Source organism: Gamsiella multidivaricata (assembly GCF_025024155.1).
Source record: "Gamsiella multidivaricata strain RSA 2152 chromosome Unknown BC939scaffold_6, whole genome shotgun sequence".
Taxonomy (NCBI): Eukaryota; Fungi; Mortierellomycota; class Mortierellomycetes; order Mortierellales; family Mortierellaceae; genus Gamsiella; species Gamsiella multidivaricata.
The window spans coordinates 190,547-216,549 of record NW_026251714.1 but is presented as its reverse complement, the minus strand read 5'-3'; the positions used below and the strand labels follow the sequence as shown (position 1 = coordinate 216,549).

Below are 26,003 nucleotides of genomic sequence, written 5' to 3'. Positions count from 1 at the left end.
CGCACAGACTTCCTATGCGTTTCTAGGACTACGGCTCCAAAGAAGCGTGGAGAAGGAATATAAACCAGCAGTTGTGATTCCTTGGTTGATTTGCAATCACTAAGAACCTGAAAGTAGTCTCCGTCTCCAACTTAGCTCCGCTAGTGCCGTGCGACGATACCACCACCTTCTTTTCTTTCACCTTCTCACCTTTTCTCTCTCCCTACTCTCACGTCCTTTCTCCCTCCCTACTCTCACGTCCTTTCTCAACCATGGCTACCGCGATCGACCAACAGCAATGGAGTGTCCTTCTCGGCAACGACCTTCAACACAAGCCCGAGAGCACCGAGGCCAGCACACCGGATCTTAGTGCTGATACCAGCTCCCTGACACAACTACTCCTCGCAGGAGAATATGGTCTCGCTCTCAAGACCCCAACAGCCGCCGAAATCTTTGGCACAAACCTCACCGAGACTGACGCTGAGGTCATTGCCCTAGAATCCTCTCTGGATCTGAGCGCGTTCCTCACTAAGCGCATGCAGTCCTATCTTGAGAACACCACCCCATCTTCGACTTCGACCACATCCTCTGCATCTTTGGATGTCCTCTTCATCGCAATTGCCTCGCTCTATGCCTTTGTTCAGGCTGGCTGGACCGGCCCCGAACTCGGATTTGAACCCGTCGACGTTTTGCCCGCACATGTCCGACCCAAGTCCAAGGATCTGGATAAGCAGGCGCTCGACAGTCTTGCGGTCGGAGGAGAGACCACCTACCATCTGTCACCCCAGATCTTGTTCCTGCACTTTTCCAGGATCCTTTTGGTTGATAATCTCGAGACCTTGAAGAAGGATGCCGTGGTCGCGAAGACGGCTCCATGGTGGGCGCTCCGCACGTTGTTCCTGCAGCAGAGGACATTAGAGGGTCCTACTGGATTGCTCCAGACAGAGATGCTGGCGTTGGCGGACGAAATTGAGTCGACCTTGACAGCGGAGGTATTTTCATCATGCCGCAGTCTAAACGCGTCCTATTCTAGATTTAATGTCATTTGAGACTAATGGGCCTATTTTATTTTTTTTTTTCTTCTCACAGGTCAAGATTGATAATGGAGCATTGGAGGCCATTGACAAGAAGGAGGCTTTGACACGATTCTGGATCGAGAAGGGTCTAGTTCTGCACTGGTACACCGAGGACACAAAGGCCTATGAGACCCTTCAGAAGGCGCAGTCGACCTCGGGATTCCGCTTCAAGGTCACAGGAGCGCTGGGCAAGCGCACAAAGTTCCAGCAGTTCGACACATCACAGCTCGTCGTCGTCGCAGAAAGTAGCAGGGACATGGCCAGTTCCAGACCTTCGGCTTACAGCTCCAAGGCCGGATCCGGTGCCGGTCCCAAGAACTTGGAACATAACGATGACACGATTCTGGAAAAGGTCCAATTCACGGAACTTAGCGAGGAAGACCGCGCACGCCTTGGGGATCTCGAACTGGATCCGTCCAAGAAGATTGAGGATCTCCATCCTATCGACCATGCTCTCCTGCTGGCATTCTGTCTCAACATCAAGAACACCAACCCCGCACACGGTCTCACGGTCGAGCAGATGTTTCCTTTTGTCACACGCGTCCTGGAGACCCCCAACAACTGGACAGTGTACACCATGGCGCTCTTGCTCCGATCGCGTCTCGAGTCCGACAAGTCCAGGACGGTGGAGCGTGGCGCCTTGCAGCTACAGGCGCTCGTGGATCAGACCAAGATCGAGGACGAGACGTCAACGACGCGTGAGAGAATGCATCACTTTTTCTCGGTGCTCCTCCCATCAAAATGGGAACTCGAGAAGGAACTGGCAGAGCAATACATGGCCTTGGGTGTCGTTCGTTCGGCCATGGATATTTTTGAGCGCATGGAGCTGTGGGAGGACGTGATTGCTTGCCACCAATTCTTGGACCAGGCTGAGAAGGCCAAGGCCCTGTGCAGAGAATTGCTCGCCAAGAATCCCTCGAACGCGAAATTGCACTGCACCATTGGCGACTTGGACGAGGATCCCGAGAAGTACAAGGAGGCCTGGGAGGTCTCTGGGCATCGTCTCGCCCGTGCCCAGCGCTCGCTGGGTGCCTACTACTTCAAGCGCTCAGAATACGAGCTCGCCAAGCCTTGTTATCAGAAGGCACTCAAAATCAATCCGTTGTTCGAGAACTCTTGGTTCATTCTTGGATGTATTGGCATGCAGCTGGAGGACTTTGATGTCGCCATCGAGGCATTCACGAAGGTGGTCTCGATTGATCAGAGTAACGGAGAGGCCTGGAACAACTTGGCTGCGATCCACATGCGCCGCAACAACAATTTGGATGCTCAGCATGCGCTGCGACAGGCACTCAAGGAGAAGCGAGAGTCGTGGAAGATCTGGTCCAACTACATGTACTGCTCATTGGACGTCGGCGACTTCACAGAGGCGATCCGTGCGATGGGTATGGTTGTTGAGTTGCGGTGGAAGCAGAAGAAGGAAGAGACCGTGAACGATGAGATCGTCGATATCGTCATCCTGGACAGGATCGTTCAGGGTCTCACCCGCGACCTGAAAGATCTGTACTCGAGAAAGGTCGCTTTCCAGGAATCAAGGATCGAGGACCTCTTGCTCGGGATCACCAACCGTATCACGAACGATCCCCGGATCTGGAGGATCTGCGGCAAGTTTTACTTTTGGCAGAAGAACTATCCCGAGTGCCTGGAGTGCCAGCTCAAGGCCTATCGCTCTGTGATCCACAACCCCAAGATCGAGACGGACCAGACCGAGTTCGAGAAGGCTGTGGAGTCGGCGATCGAGATGGTGGACTGGTACAGGAACTTGGGTCCATTGACATACAAAGATAAGCAGGGTCAGGAGCAACCCGTGGCTAAGGATTGGGCGTACCGCTCCAAGCAGATGATCAAGAGCTTGATGGCCAGGACTAGAGACTCATGGGAGGATGTGCCGGCGTATGAGAAGTTGAAGGATACCATGGAGGATCTCAAGTCGGAAAAGTAGACTTTTTTTTATTTTGCTATCACCCTTTTTTTATACATAGAAATCAACACAATAACACACAATCTGCACTGCTTTTCGACATAGTTCTTTTTTATTTTTTCTACGAGTATCTTCTTTTGATACATGTATGGTCTATGAAGTGCGTGCTGGCTCTGGTCAAAGCCAGGGGGAATAAGATAAGTTATAGTAGGGCCTAGCTGAGGATACCCTTTAGGCGATAGCTGGTGAACCAGAACGGAGCGAGACGTTGTTGCGGCGATACGAAAAGTTGAAGCCTAAGGGGGATCAAAGCGGATCAAAATATATTTTAAGCAAAAGAAAAAAGAACATTTGCAAGAAATACTACTTTCAACTGTAGTTTATCGCTCCCAAAAAAAAAAAAAAAGCGAACTTACCCTGAGATCTAGTCTCGGTAGCGATCTTTCCTTGATTGATATCCAAGAGCAACAACCCAGAAGCTGCATCGGGCAAATTGAAGTTCCACATGTTCTTGAAGGCCGCCTCGTCCTTGTCGGTCGGCAGAGTGTTCACAGCCGGTAAGCGGTTGACAACACTCAAGCAATTCTCCAGCAAAATCCTCTGCTCGGCACTTTTGTCCAAAAATAAGCAAAAATCATGTCAGTAATCTCTTTTGTTGTTATGGTTGGGACACGAAAACAACGGTCCATGAAAATCGATGACCATTGACGACAATAGGTCATACCTGAGATTACTCTCGACCTGGCTCTTGATACCATCCCACATATCCATAAAGTTCTTTTGCGAGTTGACAAGCTTGTTCCTGTACAGTTCCTGGTCTCCCTGGACACCAAACTCGTTATAGGAGATGCCATAACGGAAATGCAATCCGGCCGAAATGGTGAAATCCGCCTGGGAAAATATTAAGAAGGTAAATAAGTCAGCTTTTTTTCATGTTCCATAACCACTGAAAGATAGGTCCGATATGAACGAAGAAGAAATCTATAAGTCTCCTGGGTAATATATTTACCTTGAGAACAAGAGCCAACTGGGCGAGAAGGCCTTCGCGTCCAGGGCTGGCATGCGAGATAAGGATACGTGTTTCTGCCGCATCAAACACCTTCTGAGCTGTATCGACTAATTGTCCAATCTGAAGAGCCGTCGTCCACATCGTGCCCGATCCTCCAGCAATCGTTGTCGTTCCTAATGTATATACAGAGAACAGGCATCACCATTCAACATTAAAATACAGTTAGCCTTCCTCTTCCTCGCCTGTTATTCATGCCGATCCGTCCGACAACCCTAACCAGCTGCCTCGACAATGACCTTCCTCTCTCCCATTTCGTACCTTCTCCAATATCAAATAACTTGTGCTGTGCAACCGCTCCTCCCAGCCCGAACAGCCTCAGCTTGACGCCTCCGATATCGATCACCGCCGTCGAGCTCTCGTCAATGATATGCAGGTTCTGAATTGAATATTCGCCCGCACGGAACTTCTCCAACACGCTCACGTCCTCGCATGCACCCCAGACCGTGTACACGGGAACCTTCAAGGTCTTCTGTCCTGCGAGGTACGACGGCAACTCTGAGAGGATATGGTTCGTCGAGGCCCGGATCTGTGAACGCAGCAAGTCCGGGGTAACCGTCGACTGCAGAAGACGCGTGCGCAGAGCTGGAGGGATCAGTGTGCTGTACTGGACCAGGTGCTTCAAAGTCCTAATAGTATTAAGAAAAAAAGTATATATTGATAGAGTGGTAGAATGATGAGATATGAGTTCGTGGTGTCCAATGCAATCTAATGAAGAAAGAAACAAGAAAAAAGAACAAAAAAAAAAAAAGTCCTGTATGTCTTAAGGTACCTGTCGCTGATTCGGTTCAAGCTGTCCCGTTCTGTTTTTCCAAAGCAAAAGAGAATGCAATACGAATATTTTTTTTCTCTTTTTAGCACATCAGGATACAATGAGATCAATTGTGTTTTGCCGCGTGCGCGTCTTATGTCAATGGATGGGAGAGGTTACCATAGAAACCAAAGTCACCACAGTGGATAATCAGCTTCGCCCCAGTCTGGTCCACGAGATCATTCAACTGAGAAATATTGCCTTATTTTTCATTTCATGAAGTACCAAAAAATATACATATATTAAAGAATATTAGTGTGAGAACATTATAGATACTATAAAATAAAGCAATTCGAGTCAGGCGTTATTGATGGTTACCTCGGAGATCGGCAACGCAAAGGACTTTTCCGGCAGGTGTATTGATAGTCTGAGGTGTAGGCGAGTTCATGTTGAGTATCGGAATCCTTCCAAAGGCCTACTTTTATTTTATTTTAATGGGAGTACAAGCGTCTTGCATATGTGAGTGGGCTATCATCATATCGAACACTATGTCAACTGTTTCTCAGTGCTCGGAAGAAAGAGTTTGCTGGACCTCACCTTCGGAATGGGGAGTGTTGCTATGAGAAGGTGATGTGGATGGTGGGATGAAAAAGCGCGCCCTCCCACAGATGACAAGAACTTTGATGAGCAGCTCCAAACACCTGGCAGGCTCTGCTTTAAAGTTATTAAGGGTTGTGTCCGTGTCTGCCTCGTCCAGATTTGGATATGGCAAAACCTCAGCTCAAGCACTTCACAGTTCAGGCAGCAGGAACCGCGACCTACTTTAGCATAGCAGGTAAGCAAGTATTCATGAAGAAAACAACAACGAATGCGTACGATTATTGTTAAGGCTGACTGTATTGAGCATCGCTGTGTTTATAACAGTTTGCTGTTGGTATAGAGTTCGAATCCCATAATCTACTCTCATTAAAGCCCTTTGTAATCCCCTCTTGAAACCATTCCGGTATTAGAGTTCATCTACGCTTATGCGGTAGAATCAGCAGTGATTCCGGCCTCGGTGGTGGCCTCAGTGGCAATATTGTCCGCATCAGCTGGCTGAACCTTCTCGTCAGTCGAAGCGGGGGCATCGACTGGCTGGATCTTGTCGTCCATGGTAGTCTCAGAGCCAATGATCGAAATCTCCTCGTCAGACGAAGTAGGAGCATCGGCTGGCTGGACCTCGCCGCTCGCAGTTGTCTCGGAGTCACCAATCATGGCCTCGTCGTCAAAGGAGATGCCAGGAGCAGTAGAGATCTCGTTTTCATCGGAAGTAGCCTTCTTGGGCGCGAGTTCTTCGACGGTGCCGCTGGTAGCTGATCCCCCAACAATGGGCTGCTTGAAAGGGCCACCTTTGAATGGTTTGCACTTAACCACAATCTTGGTCCTGCATCTTTTGTGATGGCGTCCGCGGTGGCAGTGAGGACGGTGCCAGTCAGGGTATTGAGGACGGCACCTGCCAGGGTAGTGAGGACGACGCCAGCCAGGGTGGTGAGGACCGCGCCAGCCAGGGCGGTGATGAGGGTACCCGCCATGGAAGCGATGAGGGTACCCGCCAAAGTACCAATCTAAGCGGTGTCTCAAGCGGCCAAGACGATGGCGAAGACGATAGCGAAGACGATGAAGGCGGTCGTAAAGGGGATCGAAAGGAAGGAAGCCGAATTCATCGTATCGCCCCGCCATCTCGACCTTACCACCAGCGGTAGTAGGGTCAGCAACGTTCTGATTCTGGTCCGATTTAACAAGAGAAGCATCGTGGCGATCGCGCTTGGCATCGGCAAAGTTGGAAGATAGAGCGAGGGCAGCAGCCAACGCCACGACAATGCATTTGATCTTCATTGTTTTGGTGAGTGTTAAGTGTTGATGTTCAGAGATGTAGGGAGCTTTAACGACTATTCGAAGCCAGGCGATGGGTATATAATGGGAGGAAGACTGGATTGGAGATGTTGGAAATCAATGATGGGGCCTCATTGTGGGCTTGTTTTATAGTCGCGAACAGACCTTGGAAGGTCCTTGCTCATTCTTTGTCAAGGCCCGCCAGCATTCTGATCAGGACTGAGGGACCACTATGAGTTATTCACAGGAGGGACAAGAGACGCGTACTGAAATGTCCCTTTTCCCGAATCTCTGTTTAGTCGAAGGGGTTAGTTGCAGCAATGGAATGAAAATTAGCTGTCAGAAGGCAAGAGAGCTGTAAAAGGGGGCAAGAATCGAATGTAGAAGAGGGAGGGAGGAAGGAGTCTACACCAGGCACATACTATATGCGACTATCCTTAAGAATGCTACATGAGGACAACTCGAAGGGAGAGGGAGGAACAGAATGGACTGACAATCCAGTGCTCCATTATTCGGATACTGCTGCATTCTTGGGCAAACGCGAATCTTCCTTACACTCTTTTAACTTCGTGCAGATTGTGAATCCCAGATGCTGGTGCATGATTTATTTGCCTAAGAAGCTACTTTGTGGGGCCGTATTGACTATCATATTCTTTCCTTGCGGCATAGTATAGAACCAGCAGGTCGTGGCCGACTATTGTCCGTTTTTTTTTTTAGAATAAAAAGACGTTTAAACATTAGTCCGTCGATTTAAAGAATACCAGGAACGCAAACAGTTTCAAACGGACAAATTTTAGTACCTTGCAAGAGACAGAATCCCACTTCGAGTCCCAGTAGCGAGAAGGCACTCAAACGATGGTGCTCGACCAGGAGCAGACAGAGTACCACAAAGGACATGAAGAATCGAGAGACATAGATCGCTCTGTCATATTTGTCTATGTCGCGATTAAAGACATTAAAGTTCGTGTGAGCCTCATAGTGAGCCCCATAGTACACGCGAAGGCAATCAAGCACTCTAGCGTATATATTTTTTTTTGCCTTTACCTCCTGGTCGCGACGTGACACACTTGATAGCGGCATTCCAGAAAAAGACGCTTGCAGCGACTATAAGATAATACTTTTTGACATATATTAAAACCATATCATGGTCGCCCAAACTAGTGATCGAACGTTTCGAAAGAGCAGACGATAGCATAGACGCGCCTCCATTGCCTGCAGCCTCATGTGATTGCCCAATATTCTTAATAGACTGGGTCGGGTTCTTTGTAAACTGATAGACTCGAATGAGATCCAAGCAGCCGACGCCCAAAAGTAATTGTGAGAGATTCAGCATGAAGTGGAGATAGGTCCAGAGAGTAGAGTGGATGGAGGATCGGACGGGTCCTCGCTCGTGATAGTCGTCAAAGTAGAGGAACCATTGGCATTTCACCAGTGTGATGGAGAAGATTAGCAGTGTCCTAGTATTGAGCATGAGCATGGTACAAGTGAGTATGCAAAATGAACTTTGTGGCCAAGTAATAAAAAAAAAGGGAAAGGGAGAGAAAGGCAACGTACAGGTTATCCCATCCAAGTCTCTCTGGCGCATCGACAAGTTTATCTGTGATAATGAACAGCCCCATAACACTCTCGCCGAGAATGATGAGGGTAAACAGACCAAGTCGTTCCGGTAAATGGCTCCTGACAAAGGTGACAGTGGCGTTGTTCGCCAGTGCGACGTTGGCCAACACCTCGATCCCGATAGCGCTGAACCAAATGGCATATCGGGCTTGATCCGAGAGCATCTCGATCAGAAATGCAGAAACCCACCACATAACGAAGGAAATAAAGTTGGTTGACATGTACAAAAGGATGGGTCGTCTTGATCGCGCATCTGGTGCATGCATCCAGACGATGAAGTACTGGCCCACCAACACCAATTTCATCACTAAGGCAACCATAGAACCAATGTGTGAGCACAATGACGAGAAAGATGCGACGCGATAGAAATAACGCAACTCACCGGCATAGCTCAGTGCAAAACCATTCGAATTCGTGCTTGCAAAGTGGTCTCCATTACCCGCAAAGCCAGCTTTGTTTTTATCACAACGAAGATAATATTAGATTGTAGTAAGGCGATAGATTCGACTGAGGTCAGGGGAAACGCAATACAGTGGGACATACCAAGCGCAAACAGTTGGATCAGCTTCCATATTCTATTTAGTAGGTCATCCGTACTAAATCGTACGTCAAACCTAGGAAAAGCACAAGTACAAAGCACAGTGGTCAGTCACTCGCAGTTTCTCATCCAGCGATAGTGCATACGTATCCACCCTTCTATCTCTTCTCACATTGTCTGAGATAGCCACATCCACCATAGGATTGTAAACCAGCCGCAGTATCTGAGCAAGGTGGTTGAGTCAATGATTGGATGCTCATGCGTGAAAATTGTGATGTTTGCCACGAACGTCAAATCGAAGAATAGCTCCATCCAAGTTGCCGATTTCTTTTCGCCCACACTTCCCAACTGCTCACTCAGATCAGCGACAGGTTTCCTAGCACGGATATATCAACGCGTTAATAGAGTATTCGTACGTGCATTAATCTTTATATCAGCGATCCATTGGCCAGCATATATCTCTTTACTTGAATGCGTATTTTCCTGGCCCGCCTGGGCCCTTCTCCTCACCGTCTTTGGGATGACAAGGTTTTGAATCTCGTATCTCAAAGACAAATGGAGAATCGCTCAAGTGAAAACTTCTATGGTGTGATACTTTATAAATTTTATCTGATCAGCCTCCATTGACAGGATTACGCCAAAACTATTCGGACAAGGCTCCATGCATTCTTACCATGGTACTGAGGTATGCCAATGTTGATCCCAAGATGGACGCGACGCATCAATTCCGTCTGGATATGGTGCTGTAGGTCCACGGGGCAGCATCTTTTAGGAAGACTTTCCCGCTCCTTCTGGTCCAACATTAACTATGATTCAGTGCACAAAATGCAATACAATTCACAATTGAGTCGGAGTCGGATAGTGGAACGGCCTTCAAGCCAGAACATATGACTTCGATCGTTGTTAGTGATCGTACATTCTGAGCAATTGCGTGAATGTCGCGCGGACTGAGGTTATGGTGGCGTGTCAATGCATCAGCAGGAGATTCGTGTGGCAACGGTGTGATGTGAAGAAAGAGCTCCTCCTTTGCAGCAGCGATAGGTTGATCGGAGGTAGGATGCTGGAAACAGTTCACAAATGTCATCTGGGACGACCCGGTGGGTGATGTCAACCTGTAAGGCGTTTAAACATGAGTTTTGTTAAACATGTGAGTGAGTATGGATGGGTAATGAATACGAAGCAGTTCATACCTAGACTGGTCCTCTGCCTCGGAAATGATGCTCCTGCGATGCTGCACAGGCGTGCTGATCCATAGTCCAGTTGAGCTATAGGGACTCTGTGAGAATGGAACGCGGTACAGTGTCGACCTTGAACGCGCGTTGGGTGTCAGTGTGGTCTTTGATAGCTGCGGGCTGCACTTTCGTGTTGGGATACACAAAGGTGAAACCAAAAAGATGCGTTAATATTGACCGTGCTCAGCTGCGCGCAGACATTCTGAAAGACGCGTCCAACCCCCAGATGCTAACTGACCTTTGAGTGGATTCTATGTCATGGTTAGACTTCCGGCTGTAAGGGTTCTCAGGATCGAGAGACACGTTGCTAAGGCCGCCCAGTTCGATAACGTTGTCTGCCATGCTGCTCTCATGTATTCTTTGTGTCAAATAGCTGTGTATGCAAAGGAAAACTATTTATGGCGATCGGCAGGACCTTGTGGGATGAGAGAATGGAGCGAATGGGATCAACAATGAATGGAGAATGCCAATGACAAGCAACGAGTTTTCGAATGTGCCCGATTCATTTGCAAACCCAGTCGACTCTCCAGACATCGCTATTTCCAGGCGCCTCCTGGAGCCTGTCTCCTAGACACCTTTGCACGCGTTTGAAATCAACAACAGCTGGCCCCTTGCCTCCTTTATCGTATGAGCCGCAGGAAGCTCATACAGGTTAACAATAGTGCATGATTGCGGCATAACGGAGTTCATGGCCATAGCCTTCTATTTCGATCACAGTTTCAGCATGTTCCCGCGGATTACAGACCTCATGTTCTCGACTCCAGTCTAGGATGAACATCAGTCTACTTACGGTTTGAATTGAAGCCTCTGAAGAGGTATCTAAGGATCTTTATTACCTCCGCTTCGCTTTGTATCCCACCATGACTTCAGTTTGTTATATCTAGCCTGCGCATAGTCCTTCGCAGTGCGCTCTCCCTCGCCACTCACTCTATCCGTTCCGGTGGCGTCTTTAACAGAGCCCATAGATCTACGTTGATTGATCTCTCCTTGGGAAGAAGCCTTTGGTAGCATCTTGCCAAACAAGTTCGAGTCTTTGTTGAGTTCGATGGCTTTTTGCTGAAGTGGTGTCCAGATTAAATCCTTTCCTGCATACATGTAAGCGAGGCCGAATGATGCACCGGCCAGATGGGCCTAGAGTCGATAAAGATTATGCAGAGGAGATTAAGCAGGGTTATTCAGATGCACGATCAAATGCCAGACTGCTTCGTGGACGCAACAAGGACACTTACGTAATGATCAAACATCCTCCAGTTGCGGATGATGCCAACCAGGTCAAGGCCCATCATAGCTCCCAAGGCCATGGGTATCTTAATCGGCAGGAACGGCAAAAAGATGATATAAACCGTGGCTTCCGGATACATGTACGCCGTTGAACTCAGACATCCGAACAGAGCACCGCTAGCGCCGAGGGAAGGAATGATCTTTGCCCATGGAACACGAGCGACCGTGAATAAATGAGAAACCAAAGAGGCTGTGACTCCTGTTGTAAGATAAAAGGCCAAGAACTGTTCCCTGCCCATTTGGTCGTGAAGTGGCACCGCGAACGAATAGAGTGCAAACATATTGAGCCCAAAGTGCCAAAAGTGCTGGTGACTAAACATCGAGGTGAGCAGAGTGATGGACTGGCTGCGGGCTGGATGGTGCATGAACCACTTGTGCATGAAGGGTGCCAGTCGAGGCACCTGCCAGGCACCAAACACAATCGAATTCAGTCCGATAATTGCCCAGACAGTTCTCTCTCCAGGCGTCAGTTCCATCCACCGTGAGCGCACCACGAATAGCATCTTCTGGATCTCTACAGGGATGCCGATCTGTTGAATCCAGCGGAACCGCTCCAAGCCAACTCTCCAACGCTCCTGCAATATTTCTGCCTGCGCTTCAACAAACTCTCGTGCCGATGGTCTGTCGTTTTTCGAGCTGGATCTCCATGCTTGGATGCGTTTGATTAGCGTGACCTGGTGTCGCTCCCAAACATATGCTGCGGTCGCGAATGCTGCGAATGATGTGGCTGCTGTGAAGAGAACGGGCTTAACATACGCTTGGAAGGGTGTAGGTGCTCGAACCAGGACAAAGTGGGGTATGGGGGGCATAGATTCTGAAGCGGTAATAGCTTGTTCTGAAACTAAGCGCGTTCGCAAAGGCTGGCTCGAGTAGTCCCGGAGGGATGCCATCCTTGACGTCGTAATGCTCAGTTCTTTCGAGTGGTTTAGGAATCCCAGTCCCTGCAGTCGAGTTGCCATAGTGAGTGCTCTTGCGTGGGAGGTGCATGATGCGAGAAGGGATGCATGTCCATTCGACCTAGCAAGGTGCACTGTCCTTTGGGGCATATTCCTGCACAGCGGAGAACATCTCCCTGAGAGCAGCCTTGTGATATTGCTGCCCTGGTTCATGAAGGTGTGTCCGGTTGTCGAATGAGAGAGGAATCGCGGTGTTGTGGAGAGAGGAATGACGAACGGACTGGCGACAGAAATGGAAATAAAAATAGCGGTCGTAACGGCTTTTACGGCAGAGCACGCCTCCAAAAACAAAATCCCACGTTCGTGCTGCTGACGCACAGTCTATCTGACTGGCTAACGAGGCCTCAGGCACGTCGTCCGCAGCCTCACTTGATCTGGTAACGCACAGGATGTCACCAGGGCCTTACAAGATCCTTCGACCAACCTGGCTGCGTCGCCCCCTCCGACGATCAATATCCCAGTCAGTTGATGCCACAAGAACATACCCCGTTCGAAGAACACGCCCACAATAACACGAAGCGATCACACTGACATGCTCCAGTTGCAATCACATGGATCGTCAAAGCCGGAACAGCTTTAGCTTTCGAGAGTACTCACGTATTGTCTGGAACTGTAGTCTCATTACATATCTACAGTACACGCGATATGGATGTAGTTAAGGAAGTTTAGAGAGAGAAGACTAGGAGTAAAGAGAACGAAGTCGTTTATGGTGTGTTCAGCTATTTGAAGGTGGTTATGGGCAAGCAAAGTGTGTGCGTGCATCACAGCGCGCACTCTTCGCTATTGATCACTGTCTCTTTGCAGTGGCGACCGCATAGCATCCTATTGCAGCATACCCTGTCAATATCTTATTCAACTAAAAATATCAGGACATTCTGTGACAAATGGGAAGCCAACTGGGACTCGAACTAGCAGCTGCATGGTTGTCATTTACACTCCTTTTACTTGTATCCTAGTTGATACTATCCACTATTGTGCGGTTCGGATTCCCAGCAGTAAGATACATCAGCTACACATATCCATCTGGTGATGATGGTGCAGCAGTCGCTGGTGCTGATCGCGAATATGCTCGTTTCAAACGACATGTCCAGGAGATGCTTGATAATGTGGAAGGCCTGTGCACCGAGGTAAATGCTGCAAGTGAGCGCGCTATTGGTCGTGCATCTAGTGTTGGTCATAGTGGCAGTGATGGCGGTCTTGGCCAGAGTGGTGGGGGAGGTCGGGACAGAGCGTATGTGCGTAGAGAATAAAGCTGCGCACAATCCTAGCCAGCATTTACACAACCATGGCTGTCTATAACCCTAGACTTCATCCCTTCTTGCCTCGCTCTATGGTCTTTTAGCCCAATAAGAGCTCAGTTCTTTGCTATAAGCTGCCATTTTTTTATTTTTGAGGGTTGTCAATGATCTTCAGAAGGCTCATCTATGCATCAGCAGAAGATTTGCAAAGAGTAGGAGCCAAGCCGCCACTATCAAATTCCTAGTTATATCACCTTCGCCTATGCCACCGGCTTTACTGACTCTCTGCCGGAGGGATAAGCCGCAGGGACATGCCGTGGTTTGGCCGCATTCCAAGCTGAGATACAACAACAGTCATGGTGATCAGCTTCTCGCTAGCCGCGCGGAAGGTCAAAGGCGGAACTGGGTCGCCACAGCGCCACGCTGCTGCAACAGTTTCGCATTTACCGTGCTCAGGCCTTGTGCTTCATGGAAAGTCATATCCGACACGACAAGTTCACCATGGTTCGAACTCCAATGCAGGCGTACGCGATAGTCATCCTCTTCTTCAATTAGCTGCCACACACGAACGGACTTGTCGGCACAGCCGGTTGCGAAATAGGTGCCGTCGGTAGCCGTGTTCCATGTGATGCTGGAGATGGACCCATGAAACCCCTTAACAGCCACCAAACACTGACCGGATCTCACATCCCACAGCCGCACCGTGTTGTCATCACTACCCGAGGCAATCTGCTGGCCGCTCGGTGAATACGCCACGCTTGTAACCACACGGATATGACCGCTTAACACTGCACCAGGTGCACCAGTTTGCGTATCCCACAGCCGCACCGTCTTGTCCCAACTGCCCGAGGCGATGTGCTGGCCGCTTGGCGAATACGCCACGCTTGTAATCCCGCGGGTATGGCCATTTAACACAGCACCAGGTGCACCGGTTTGCGTATCCCACAGCCGCACTGTCATGTCCCAACTGCCTGAGGCAATCTGCTGACCGCATGGCGAATACGCCACGCTTGAAACCACATCTTTATGGCCGCTTAACACTGCACTAGGTGCACCAGTTTGGATATCCCACAGCCTCACCGTCTTGTCCCAGCTGCCCGAGGCGATGTGCTGGCCGCTCGACGAATACACCACGCTTGAAACCACATCTTTATGGCCGGTTAACACTGCACCAGGTGCACCGGTTTGCGTACCCCACAGCCGCACCGTCTTGTCCCAACTCCCCGAGACGATGTGCTGGCCGCTTGGTGAATACGCCACGCTTGTAACCCCGCGGGTATGGCCACTTAACACTTCACCAGATGCACCGGTGTGCGTATCCCACAGCCGCACTGTCATGTCGCCACTGCCTGAGGCAATCTGCTGGCCGCTTGGCGAATACGCCACGCAAGTAACCATGCGGGTATGGTTGCTTAACACTGTACCAGGTGCACCGATTTGTGTATCCCACAGCCGTACCGTGTTGTCATAACTTCCCGAAGCTATCTGCTGGCCGCTTGATGAATACGCCACGCTTGTAACCACGCGGGTATGACCGCTTAATACTGCACCAGGTGCACCAGTTTGCGTATCCCACAGCCGCACCGTCTTGTCCCAACTGCCTGAGGCAATCTGCTGGCCGCTTGGCGAATACGTCACGCTTGAAACCACGTTGGTATGGTCTCTCAACACTGGACCAGGTGCACTAGTTTGCGTATCCCACAGCCGCACCGTCTTGTCCCAACTGCCCGAGGCAATCTGCTGGCCGTTTGATGAATACGCCACGCAAGTAACCCAATGGGTATGGCCACTTAACACTGCACCAGGTGCACCGGTTTGAGTATCCCACAGCCGCACCGTCATGTCATCACTGCCCGAGGCAATCTGCTGGCCGCTTGGTGAATACGCCACGCTTGTAACCTGGCGGGTATGGCCGGTTAACACTGCACCAGGTGCACCGGTTTGCGTATCCCACAGTCGCACTGTCTTGTCAAAGCTGCCCGAGGCGATCTGTCTGCCGCTTGGTGAATACGCCGCGCTTGAAACCACGTTGGTATGGCCTCTTAACACTGCACCAGGTGCACCGGTTTGCGTATCCCACAGTTGCACCGTGTAGTTATAACTGCCCGAGGCAATCTGCTGGCCACTTGGTGAATACGCCACGCTCGCAGCACGCCGAATATGACCGTTTAACGTGAGGGTTTTTGACCAAGTCGTGGTGTCATATACACTGATCGTGCCATTGCGAAGACCCATGGCACAGTTCCTTCGATCAGGTGAATACGCACAGGAATACACCCCGCTATCTTCTGCGAGGTACGCTCTTTCGCCGAACTGCACGCCCACCATCTGCGCCTTGCTCAGATCGGCTTGCCGCAGCCAAACATTGCGGAGGTTGACCTTTCTAAGATCTGCTCCTTGCAACTGTGCAGAATCAAACTCTCCACCACTCAGATCCGCCCCAGGAATCCGGATACCTTGCAGATCTGCGTTATTGAACCGTATTCCGGCCCTGACTAGTATCGTCATCGCGTTAGCTGCCGCCTTGCGTCCTTCTTTGTCCGTTTTCGAGCGCTCAACCATCGCGAGTAGTTGCTGCTTGAAAATGGGTTCTTGTTGGACCCGCTCCGCTAGAAATTGCAGCACCGATGGCTCGTTCATGAGGCTTCTCCACGACAGTGGGTAACCGACAACAGATTGCCGAGCACCAGCAGGCTCTTCCTCTGGGATCTCTTCATCGTCGAAGCTGAACATGGAGTTGACACTTCCTCGGCGTACCGGAGCAAAAGACGGTCGCGAAGCCTTGTTCTCCTGAGGATCAAATACTGCGAGCGCAAAGCAGTACTCCAGCAGCGATCGATGGATGAACCGGTACTGGTTGCCGCTGCGGCTCAGAGGACAGGCTTCGCGCAGGAGCTGGACCTCATCATCTCGGCTGAAGAATGCCGCCTTCCATGTCCCCTCGTCTCTGGCGCGCGAGTACTCCACCACAGGATGGCCTGCCTGCTTCTTGTAGATGGCTACTGCCAGTCTCTTCAGAAAGCCGATGCCGTTCAGTGTAAAGCCCTCATCCACCAGGGTGTCAAACGCCGCCTTCGCTTGTGGACTCAGATCATTGCCTCCCACTCGTTTCTTGCTACGCTCCAGCCATTGCTCCACGAACTGGTCATATAGCGCTACACGTGTGATCCTAGTTCTGGAGAGATCCAGTGCCTGTCCTGTATTCACCACCCGCGGCAGCACTTCCAACGACAGCGTCAGGAGGAACGGGTTTCTCACCAGCTCCTGCAGGTTGGAGACCTGCTCAAGTGTCCCCAGGTACTGCTTGGTCCGCCACGGCGCCCTGTTCTGGTGTACATACTGCCTGATGTAGTCTTCGATCTGCTCTGGAGAGAACGGGACAATGACTGCCTCCTGGAAGAGGTTGGGTGCAGCCCTGTGGTTCCAGTCCATCGGCTGGAAGCGGTCTCTGTCGTTCTGACTAAGGTACTCACTACGGCAGCTGGTCAGCATCTTGGCACGCCACTCACCCGGCTCATTCAGCTGGTTGCTTACATACAGGTTGTGTGTCTGCTGGCTTTCATCGTATCCATCGCAGATCAGGATCAACTCACGGTGCTGCTTGATCTCTCGGATCTGAGACTCTGTAAAGTCGTTCCTGCGCAAGTGCTTGGCGATCATGTCCTGGTGCGGCCTGTCGATCGCAGGCAGGTTGATGTGGAGTGGTATCGGGCCTTTCCCTTTCTTGTAGCTGTCCCACAAGTCGCACTCGAGTTTCCTGTTGAAGGTCGACTTGCCAGCACCAGAGTCACCCAGCAGCAGAAGCACCTTGCGATCACTGTTCAGGAACTCATGCACTTTCTCCGTCAATGAGAACAGTGCATCGTCGGATGCCTGTAAGCTGGCCTTGGCTTGAAGTGGGATGTAGATGGCCTTGTCGCGTTCCGCTTGTTGCCGCTCCTTCAGCTTGCGCAGGTCGTCTTCGACGTCTGGAATACCCTGGACGCGGTTGAGCAGCGACGAAGACGCTAGCTCTGGCAATCCGACCTTTAGCGGATATGAACTCGAAGATGCGCTGATGCAAGCGCGATATAGTGCCTGTTTCTCTGCATCGCCGTCCTTTTTCAGCTCTAGCAGCAGGGCTTGGGCACGCTGCGTTACTGCGCTGTCGTACATACCAGCTAGCTGGATGAGGATCGTGAGGATCCATTGCTTGACGGTAGCATGCTGGTCCCAGTCCTGATCGTTTACATACAGCTCGCTTAGTAGATTGACAGCGCTTCGGCGGATACTGACTTCCCAGAGTGCATCGGCAGCGATCTCTCCAAGCCGCTGGCATACACCCCATTCGAACAACAGATCACGTCGGCACGGGGCCCCACAGACCAGATCCTTGAACTCTGCGAGTCGGCCGACTCGAACCAAGGCGTCTGCGCAGCGCAGTGCTGGGTACCATGCACGCTTCCGACTGAAGCTGAGACCCTCCTTGAGACTGTCCATAAGCCCCTGTCCGCCCTCGATCAGCGAGCTCACACCTTCGTATCCGAGCATGAAGACCTCGTACACCTCTCCCAGTCCTTCCTGCAGCTGGCTCAGTCCATCGATAAAGCTACTTACATCCAGGCCCTTGACCGCGCTCACTAGCCCTGAAACGCCATTCACCACCACTCGTGTGCGCCGCATCACTGCTTGTAGGGACGTCTCATCATCTGGGACATACTGCAGGGCCTGGTAGGCATAGGCAGCTTGGTACATCAAGTAGGGGTCGGAGCTGTTCTTCATCTCTTCCAGATAAGCTGACAGCGGCTCATGCAGCTGCTCGCGGTTCAAGCCCTTAACATCGCTGTCCGCCATCGCATCCAGCACGCGAGAGACCGCCAGGGCCAGCTGATAGCGATGCTTGCTCGATGAGGAGTGAGTGTCCTGCAAGCGCGTGCTAAGGGCACTCAGGATTTTGACCAGGTCGTCGGCATGGAGGTAGCCTGGGGAAGCGCTCTGTATCAGCTGAGCCAGGCCTTCGAGTAGATTGAAATCCAGCAGGACCGATTGCGCAACCCCATCGATGAGGTCGCTGAGCAGCTTGCGATATCGCTCTTCGTTGAGCACAGGCGCTAGGTACATCACTTCAGCGACCATGGCGGCATCCTTGAGGTCGTCATCGATGAATTCCGCGATCACTCTTGTCACCAGCGAACACAGCCGATCTTTTTCGTCTGCGTCCTTGGCTTTGGCCTGTATCCAGTCGCGCTGAGCTTTGTCAAGCGGCTCATCGGATTCTGTGACAAATGTTGATGATGACGATGATGAGGCCTTGGACAGCAATCCGAGGCAGTAGACGAGCTGAGGAGTGGTGGTGATGCGCCCATCCGGTCCTGGTAGATCATGTTTGGCTGCAGGCCTTGCCACGTTCTCAGGAAAAATTGCTGGAGAGACATAAGCGACATCGCTGCGGCTCGGCCTGCTCTTTTCCTCTGGATAGGATTGGTCGGGTGCGGCTGATGATGTACCGCGGAGGTTGAGTGCATCACGAATTGAAGTGAAGATCCCGCCGGACCGAGAGCGGACAGGCTTCCCGTCGAGGCCCAGGACATACCGCCACTTCTCCGCCTGCCTGAAGCTGGCCTGTGCCTTGTCACGATGACCCAAGCTGTCTAGCAGCTTGCCTCGGTCGGAATAAGCAGTGCAGATTCCATTGCATAGGGCCTGATCCTCGGCGCTCATAGGAGGGATGAGAGCCTTTCTGTTTGCTCTTTTAATCCCTGCTAACGCAGCCTCTGCATTGGCGCACAAGGCCAAAATGAGATACGGGTCATCTGCTTCTCGTGCATTTTCCAGATGAGTGTTGGCGAGGTCCAGGGCCCTTTGTGGCGAGAGAGCACTTCGTGAGGACGGAAACATACTGCAGGACATATCGGTCTGTGAGTCTTCTATCGTTGTGTAACAGATGGAAGCGAGATTAGCAGATCCATCGTCGAATAACAGGTGCGTGCGAGCAGCCAGCATACACACTTACACTTGACGAACACGGCTCTCACGCAATGGGACGCAACTGGACGCAATTGAACGTAATAGACTGCAGTACCGGGAGGACCTGTGAGAACAGCGGAAGCTTTTCCTGTTCAAGTTCGATTCTCCTGTCTGCTCCTGTTCTCCTGTTCAAGTTCACTGCCCTTTGTTTCCCCCAATAGAGACGGCTATCGTCAAGCAAGATGGATTGTTAACCGCTGCACATGTTGCATATCTCGTTATTCACATACAGAAGAAACGAGATGGTCTCTCACATTGATATGGGTACTCCTGATTCTTCGTTTCTCTGGACAGCTGTGTAATGGTCTGGGCTCGCTCCCCCTCGTGTCTCCTAGCAATGGTACCTGTCGTCACACACTATGGGTTAATACCCGTTGCATATGTGTCCTTGTTCTCCTCAGCTTCATAGACACTAGTCCTACCACAGTCTGGCTCCTGCGTTTTTACTCCGCCTATATGATCACAGACAGGGCCGGCTTTTGCTGCCAACCGGACTGCACTATCGCTAATGAGTCGTTGTCGACCAGCGCTTTTTGAGGTATAAGGAAACTAAGGAGAAAAGAGAAAGGCGACGGGGAGGTTGATAGACGGTTCAGACAGGTCCTGGTGGATTGAGTAAAGGATGTAGCTGGGAAGAAGGGAAGATGAAAGAAAGGGCAAGGCGAGTATGAAGACGCAACCCGTCGTTATTGTATTAGCTAAACATACTCCATGCCGTTTTGTCCCCTCACTCTCGTGTAGGGTACAATGGGTCACCTCATCAGATGCGAGGGAGCGAGGGACAGCAAAAAGTTGATCCTTCGACCTGTTGTGTAACCCCATCTGGGAATTGTGTGAATCGCCACCGTATTGCAGGATCAATTCCTATTCCATCCCTATTCCCTCTCCACTCCAGGAAACCGTTCTAGCATATTTATCTTAAGCACCTCCAAAATACTGCTTCGCCATACAGTACGCCAAGAAAGTCAGTCGTAGAAAGCTTACATAGCGCGAAGGTAAAGATGAGGGCGAGAGTTGATTTGTTTAGAGCTGAGCCCAGCCAAAGACGCACATGAGCCTCAGGAACACCACTCTGTGTCCGCGCGCTAGATAGAGCTAGTTCAGGCACGGGCCTAGACGGCACTAAGGGGACAAGACACAGCTGTGCATCTTCTGTCTCTGATAGTGCGCTATGTTTTCAAGCGCACAAGTAAATACTCATACTTATGGGGCCATGGATCGATATTCGTTTCCCTGCAGCTGGTATCCTTGTCAAGGTCACAACTGTTGTTGAGCGTATCCAGTTAACAGCGACTGCAGAGTCTCGCCACCCGCATCTTCACAAGGCCTCTTGAGCCATATTCCGTCCGTGCCTTATCTTTGTCCTCGTCCTTGTCCTTGCGCTTGTTCTTGCGAAGCTAAACAAGTTCCCGAGCCATTCTTCGTCCTTCCCTTGCGGGCTTCTTATCTGGAATATTGCCCACCGGCTGTGCACCGCTAAGCACAATTAAAATAAAGAAAACATTGTCAGTGCTGTTGGCCAGCAACCACCACATGTTCACAGGGTTTGATATAAGGTTTTGAGGTCGCGCCTGTATAAAAGGAGGGTCAAAGCCAACGGCCTTTCTGTTACTTGGTTCCAGTTGAACAGGAAGACCGTTGTGCTGATCACCCGCTACAGTGTCCGCTACAGTGTTGCGTAGTTTGTTGCGCTAGATCTTTTTATTGCATGTGGAATACAATTTATTCAAGGCATCCAGATTAGAGAAATTGAGGACTCTGAAAATTTCATAGTGTGTGACAGTGCATAAACTGCTTTACATTAGCAGGTGTGATCGAATTGTTGCAAGGAAGAAGGTTGAGATGTAAATGTTAACATTCAGGGGCATGAATATTCCTGCTTCGCAAGCGGCATTATACCAAAAGCATTCTCCCTTTTCTTAATCCCATGGCCTCCTTGGTTGCGTTCAATTCGTACCTCCTCGTGTTAGTGGCCCAGGATAGGATCCAATACGACGACGACGATGCGGACGCAGATAACGGCGACGGCGCGGACGCAGATAACGACGACGGTGAGCCGAGACCAGCAGGCCTCCCTCCTGCCATATTCTTGCCCGGCTTTTTATTCAATATTCACGCACTCCCTCGTCGGAAATTCAAAAGACAATTCCGTTTCACGGCGCCACAGATACTCGAACTCTGTCAATTGCTTGACCTACCATATCTAGTGAAGACCTACAAGGGCGATGCGGCAACCGCGGAGGAGGCTTTATGCTTGACACTGTACCGGCTGTCGTTCCCAACGAAACTCGACCGCATGCAGCTGATCTTTAGCCGCGACTCATCTGCAATTTCAAGACTTGTCAAACAGACGATAATATTTCTCACAGGTCGATGGGACCACCTTTTAACGTGGGACGAGAACCGATTAACAAGAGCAAAGCTTCACGAGTACGCTGGAGCCGTTGCTGCACGAGGTGCACATCAGTCCGTGTTCGCCTTCTTGGATGGCACAGCCAGAAAGATCAGCCGACCCTCGTTTGGACAGAGGGCAATGTACAACGGCCACAAGCGCTTCCATGCTCTTAAATATCAAATCTTGGTAGCCCCTGACGGGATCATCATCCATCTGAGCAATGCTGCGCGCGGGAACGTTCACGACCTAACTATTTACAGGAATTCTGGCCTGGCCGGTATTCTTCGTCAGCATGCATGGAGGCCAGATGGGAGAAGGCTTGCTATCTATGGCGACCCTGCGTACCAAATTGGTGCCCATATGCTTCGGCCCTATCACGACCATCGGCTCATGCCTGCCCACCATCGAGCATTCAACCGAACGATGGCCAAGCAACGCGTGGTAGCCGAATGGGCGATAGGGAAAGTCGTCCGGTATTATTCTGCGTTGGACTTTTCTCCTACACAACGCGTCCTTGCTACCCCTCTTGCATTGCACTACAAAGTAGCGGTCCTGTTTTCAAACCTCCACACGTGTTACTATGGCTCCCAGACAGGTTCACGTTTCGGATTAGATAGCCCCTCTGCTGCCACGTATCTTAGCAGGTAAACCATTCTTTATTGATGTGCATAAGAGGTTGAAAGGTATATATAGTTGATTCACGCCTTTTGCTGCATGTTTATAATCACTTGGGCAAGAAGTTGAGTTGTGGATGATTGCTGCTTGAAGATCTCCAAAACTTCCTTGTGCCGTCGCTCGTCGAGATCCTCCTGTCGGGATAGTCGCTCCCTGTCCCTAATATCTTCTTGTCTTTGCTTCTCGCGCTCCCATTCCAACCTTCTCGTCTCTTTTTCCTCTTTCCTTGTGGCATACCGTTCCTCTTTGTCGAGTTCTCTCTGCTCTTGTCGTACATCTCTGGCTGCTTCTTTTTCCTCCTGTCGCTGAGCGTGCATTTTTCGATGTTCCATGTCTTCCTTTTGCAATGCCACCTGTTGTGCCATGAGCTCGCGCTGTTCTTTCACTTGTGCAATAGCCTCCTGTTGTTGTTTTTCGATTTGTTGTATGGTGATCCGCTTCTTGCTGTACCTAGTGGGGGGAGCGGCACTATCGCTATCGGAAACAATCCGAGGTCTCAGCTCCGCAGACTCGGCCGCATCCAGGAGCAGCTGGCCAAGCCTTCTCTCTTCAACAGCATTTTCTTGTTGCCGCGTCCGATCCTGTCTGGCTTCGACTGTAGCTTCATTGTTTGCTAGCTTGAGACGGTAGAGTTCTTCCATCAATTGCCGTCGCTCTGTCTCCTCAGGTGCGATTCCAGTGGCGGCTTCCAGATAGGCCTCATATTTTTTTTGCTCCTCTGCCAGTCGCTCCCACGTTAGCTTGCAAGTCCGTGGCTTCACGTTTGTGAAGAAGGGCTTTGTCGGTCGCTCAACCCTGTCTGACTCGTGAAGATAGTCCACTACTTTGCCCCAAGTTTCGACTACGCTTCCATGAGGCGCAATAAATGGTCGATGCAATGACAGAGCACGCAGGAGAATCAACTCCGGAACTGATTCCTTGCGGAAGTCGAAGCGGCTGGGTGCTTTTCCAGTCGCTTTTGTAGTTGCTCCTGCATCCGATAGAGTGTCTGGTGCTTCAGCCTCAATGGGAGGGGTATTGTCGTTACCAGCCCGGTGGTCATCAGAGGGCGGAGGGGAGAGGGGGGGAGTGCTGTTCTCAGCGGGGAGGTTGATGTTAGTTGAAGTTGACATGAAGGTGCGTGTTGAATAAGAGTTTGTTTTATTTTTCACCACTGGAGGGAGAGAAGAGAAGGAAAAAGAGGGACTCTGCTTTTTTGAGCCAGTTTCATTGCTTGTGCTCGAAGCTGTGAAATTTTCACAGAGATTGTCATAGATGGCTTATACGACCTCCTCAATTTGAAACTGAATGACAGTCCCTGTGAAATTTTCAGAGTCCTCAATTTCTCTATTGAGTTTCCTTACAGAACGTCTTAGCTACAGCGTTTTCCCATAATCTTTCTCTTGCATAGTCGGTTTCTGTTTTGTGGACCTCATAGCGCTGTAACCGAACAAATCATTCATGTCGTAGAAAAGGGGAGTTTTTTTGACAAAAACAAGCATCCCACAGGACCGTGGGGACTTGATTTTTTTTATTGAGTTGGGCTATAGAACATTCTCCAACGAGTTGCTGTCCTCAATGCATCCAAACTGTAGCTTGTCAGCAAAGCAAAGAAAGATTTACTGGCGGTTGGCCTGGGTCTTGGCCTCGAGGAGCATGTCGTTCTGGGGAGGAAGACCGACACAGGCACGGAAGATGTTCTCCATGGCGCTGCGCTGCTTGGAGAGAGCGTTGACGACCTGGGTGCCGTGGGGGACCAAGGGGGCCTTCAACATGTAGGACAGGACCGACAAGACAGAGTTGAAGGGAGCAAACTCGGCCATATCCTCAGTCTTGTACTGGATGCGGGTCATCAATTCGGTGAGGATGACGAGATCCAAGATCAAGGGCGAGGCAAGAAGAGAATCCTCGCAGGTGTTGTACATCGAGATGGTGTTGCGACCGCCCATGAAAATCTCCGAGACGTACTCATCCAGGGCACGCTTCGAGTCCTTGACAGCGGGGATGTACTTGATGACGACCAAGTGATCGGGGTGCTCGCCCTCCTTGTACAAGATGTGGTTGGCAGCGACCATGTCATCGACGACGTTCGACTTTGAGATCTCCTTGGAGCGGAACTGCTGGGGAGCTGACAAGTTCTTGCCGTCGTTGTTACCGAGATGGTTGTAGGACGAGATGGCAATGGGCTTGATACCGGCGTTGACGAGGAAGTCGACAATGACCGACTTGACCTTGGTCTGGCCAGACTTGAAGTCGTCACCTCCGATGTAAACGCTGTGGCGCTCAGCGAGCTCGATGCATCCGGGAACGAAGGTGTTCTGGGGCGATCCGTTGATGAAGGGGGTGTTCTCGAGGATCGAGGCGATGGCAAAGACGGTTGAGGGCGAGACCTCCTCGTGCGATTCCTTGACGGCCTTGAGCAAGTTATCGGCGGTGTCGTTAACGCCGTCCAAGAGAGAAGAGAAACGCTCAGTGTTGGCAGTCCAGATCACAATGACCTTGTCCAAGTGGTTGGCGGCCTTGAAGTTGCGGATGTCGGCACGGATCTGCTCGACGTGAGCATGCTTGTCGTTGCCGGGGAGGACGTTGTCAGCACGGTCGGACTGGTTGGCGGCAATGAAGTCGGGGTAGTAGACCGAGGGAAGGGGCTTGAGGGTGGCCATCTCAGCCTTGACCTGGCGCTGGAGATCGTAGTCGAGGACCTGGGCACGGACCATGGAGTCAGCAAGGTTGAAGGACGAGATATCCCAACCACCGAGGACGAGGTCGTTGGGGTGGACCATGGGCAGGATGTCTGAAAAGGGAATGTAGACATCGTTACCCTTGGCGTCAACACCGAGCTTCAAGGTCGAGGCCTGGACGACGGATCCAAAGTAATTGGGCTCCTGAACACCCTCCTTGGTGTGCCAGATGGTCTTGTGGCGGTTGGCGATGATGGAAGCGGTCAAGGTCGATCCGTTGTTTCCACCCCATCCGACCATCATGAGACTATGTTATCACGATACGAAAAACATGTTTGGTTAGAGCTCTGTATAGAACAACATTCCAGGGCATGTTACAAGGACGGATGCGCAAGAAATGCAGCAAATGCAGCAAATGCAGGAAATGCAGATCTAAATGCAATCGTCATATCAACAAAAACATGGAAAAGATGAATCACAGACATACCCAACGCGAGGGACCTTGGCATCGGTCTTGAAGGTGTACTTGACAGCGGTGGGGTTGACGGAGTAAGAACCATCGACGCCCTTGGTGACGGTGGCGTTCTCGTAGGCATAGTCCGCAATGATGTGGGAGTCAGTGTACTGGACGTTCTTGCTGTTGACCTTGAAGGCCAAGGGAGCGGCAGCAGAGGCTTGTTCAGCGGCGAATGGAGGCATGGTTGTTGTTATTTTTTGGTTGTTTTTTGGGCTTGAGTAGG

General features: G+C 50.8%; 7 protein-coding genes across 7 annotated transcripts; 1 reads left to right on the top strand and 6 right to left on the bottom strand.

Moving 5' to 3' along the window:
- The first annotated feature begins 219 nt into the window (after positions 1-219).
- Positions 220-3,067, top strand: BC939DRAFT_489615 (uncharacterized protein). Its single transcript, XM_051559421.1, has 2 exons — positions 220-971; positions 1,069-3,067. The coding sequence occupies exons 1-2, from the start codon at positions 252-254 to the stop codon at positions 2,995-2,997; spliced, it is 2,649 nt and encodes an 882-aa protein (XP_051416409.1). The 5' UTR covers positions 220-251; the 3' UTR covers positions 2,998-3,067.
- BC939DRAFT_438551 (uncharacterized protein) lies at positions 3,068-5,651 on the bottom strand. The gene is made up of 9 exons (XM_051553854.1): positions 5,391-5,651; positions 5,172-5,271; positions 4,974-5,054; positions 4,815-4,845; positions 4,304-4,671; positions 3,986-4,158; positions 3,701-3,867; positions 3,393-3,586; positions 3,068-3,272 (listed from the first exon to the last, which is right to left on the bottom strand). The coding sequence occupies exons 2-9, from the start codon at positions 5,239-5,241 to the stop codon at positions 3,208-3,210; spliced, it is 1,149 nt and encodes a 382-aa protein (XP_051416408.1). The 5' UTR covers positions 5,242-5,271; positions 5,391-5,651; the 3' UTR covers positions 3,068-3,207.
- Position 5,652: 1 nt separating this feature from the next.
- BC939DRAFT_438548 (uncharacterized protein) lies at positions 5,653-6,805 on the bottom strand. Its single transcript, XM_051553853.1, has one exon. It carries the CDS (start codon positions 6,666-6,668, stop codon positions 5,817-5,819), a length of 852 nt encoding a protein of 283 aa, XP_051416407.1. The 5' UTR covers positions 6,669-6,805; the 3' UTR covers positions 5,653-5,816.
- A 433-nt stretch (positions 6,806-7,238) lies between these two features.
- BC939DRAFT_438546 (bacterial low temperature requirement A protein-domain-containing protein) lies at positions 7,239-10,841 on the bottom strand. The gene is made up of 12 exons (XM_051553852.1): positions 10,291-10,841; positions 10,011-10,172; positions 9,737-9,932; positions 9,494-9,626; positions 9,288-9,414; positions 8,993-9,196; positions 8,826-8,896; positions 8,665-8,733; positions 8,220-8,589; positions 7,710-8,122; positions 7,466-7,600; positions 7,239-7,359 (listed from the first exon to the last, which is right to left on the bottom strand). The coding sequence occupies exons 1-12, from the start codon at positions 10,392-10,394 to the stop codon at positions 7,286-7,288; spliced, it is 2,058 nt and encodes a 685-aa protein (XP_051416406.1). The 5' UTR covers positions 10,395-10,841; the 3' UTR covers positions 7,239-7,285.
- Positions 10,842-10,871: 30 nt separating this feature from the next.
- BC939DRAFT_392663 (uncharacterized protein) lies at positions 10,872-11,809 on the bottom strand (the record flags this gene model as incomplete). Its single annotated transcript, XM_051552041.1, has 2 exons — positions 10,872-11,183; positions 11,282-11,809. 2 exons carry the CDS (start codon positions 11,807-11,809, stop codon positions 10,872-10,874), a joined length of 840 nt encoding a protein of 279 aa, XP_051416405.1.
- Positions 11,810-22,544: 10,735 nt separating this feature from the next.
- BC939DRAFT_438534 (uncharacterized protein) lies at positions 22,545-23,770 on the bottom strand. Its single transcript, XM_051553851.1, has one exon. It carries the CDS (start codon positions 23,713-23,715, stop codon positions 22,627-22,629), a length of 1,089 nt encoding a protein of 362 aa, XP_051416404.1. The 5' UTR covers positions 23,716-23,770; the 3' UTR covers positions 22,545-22,626.
- A 431-nt stretch (positions 23,771-24,201) lies between these two features.
- On the bottom strand, positions 24,202-25,962 carry BC939DRAFT_473438 (uncharacterized protein; the record flags this gene model as incomplete). Its single annotated transcript, XM_051558348.1, has 2 exons — positions 24,202-25,570; positions 25,751-25,962. 2 exons carry the CDS (start codon positions 25,960-25,962, stop codon positions 24,202-24,204), a joined length of 1,581 nt encoding a protein of 526 aa, XP_051416403.1.
- Between the last annotated feature and the right edge of the window lie 41 nt (positions 25,963-26,003).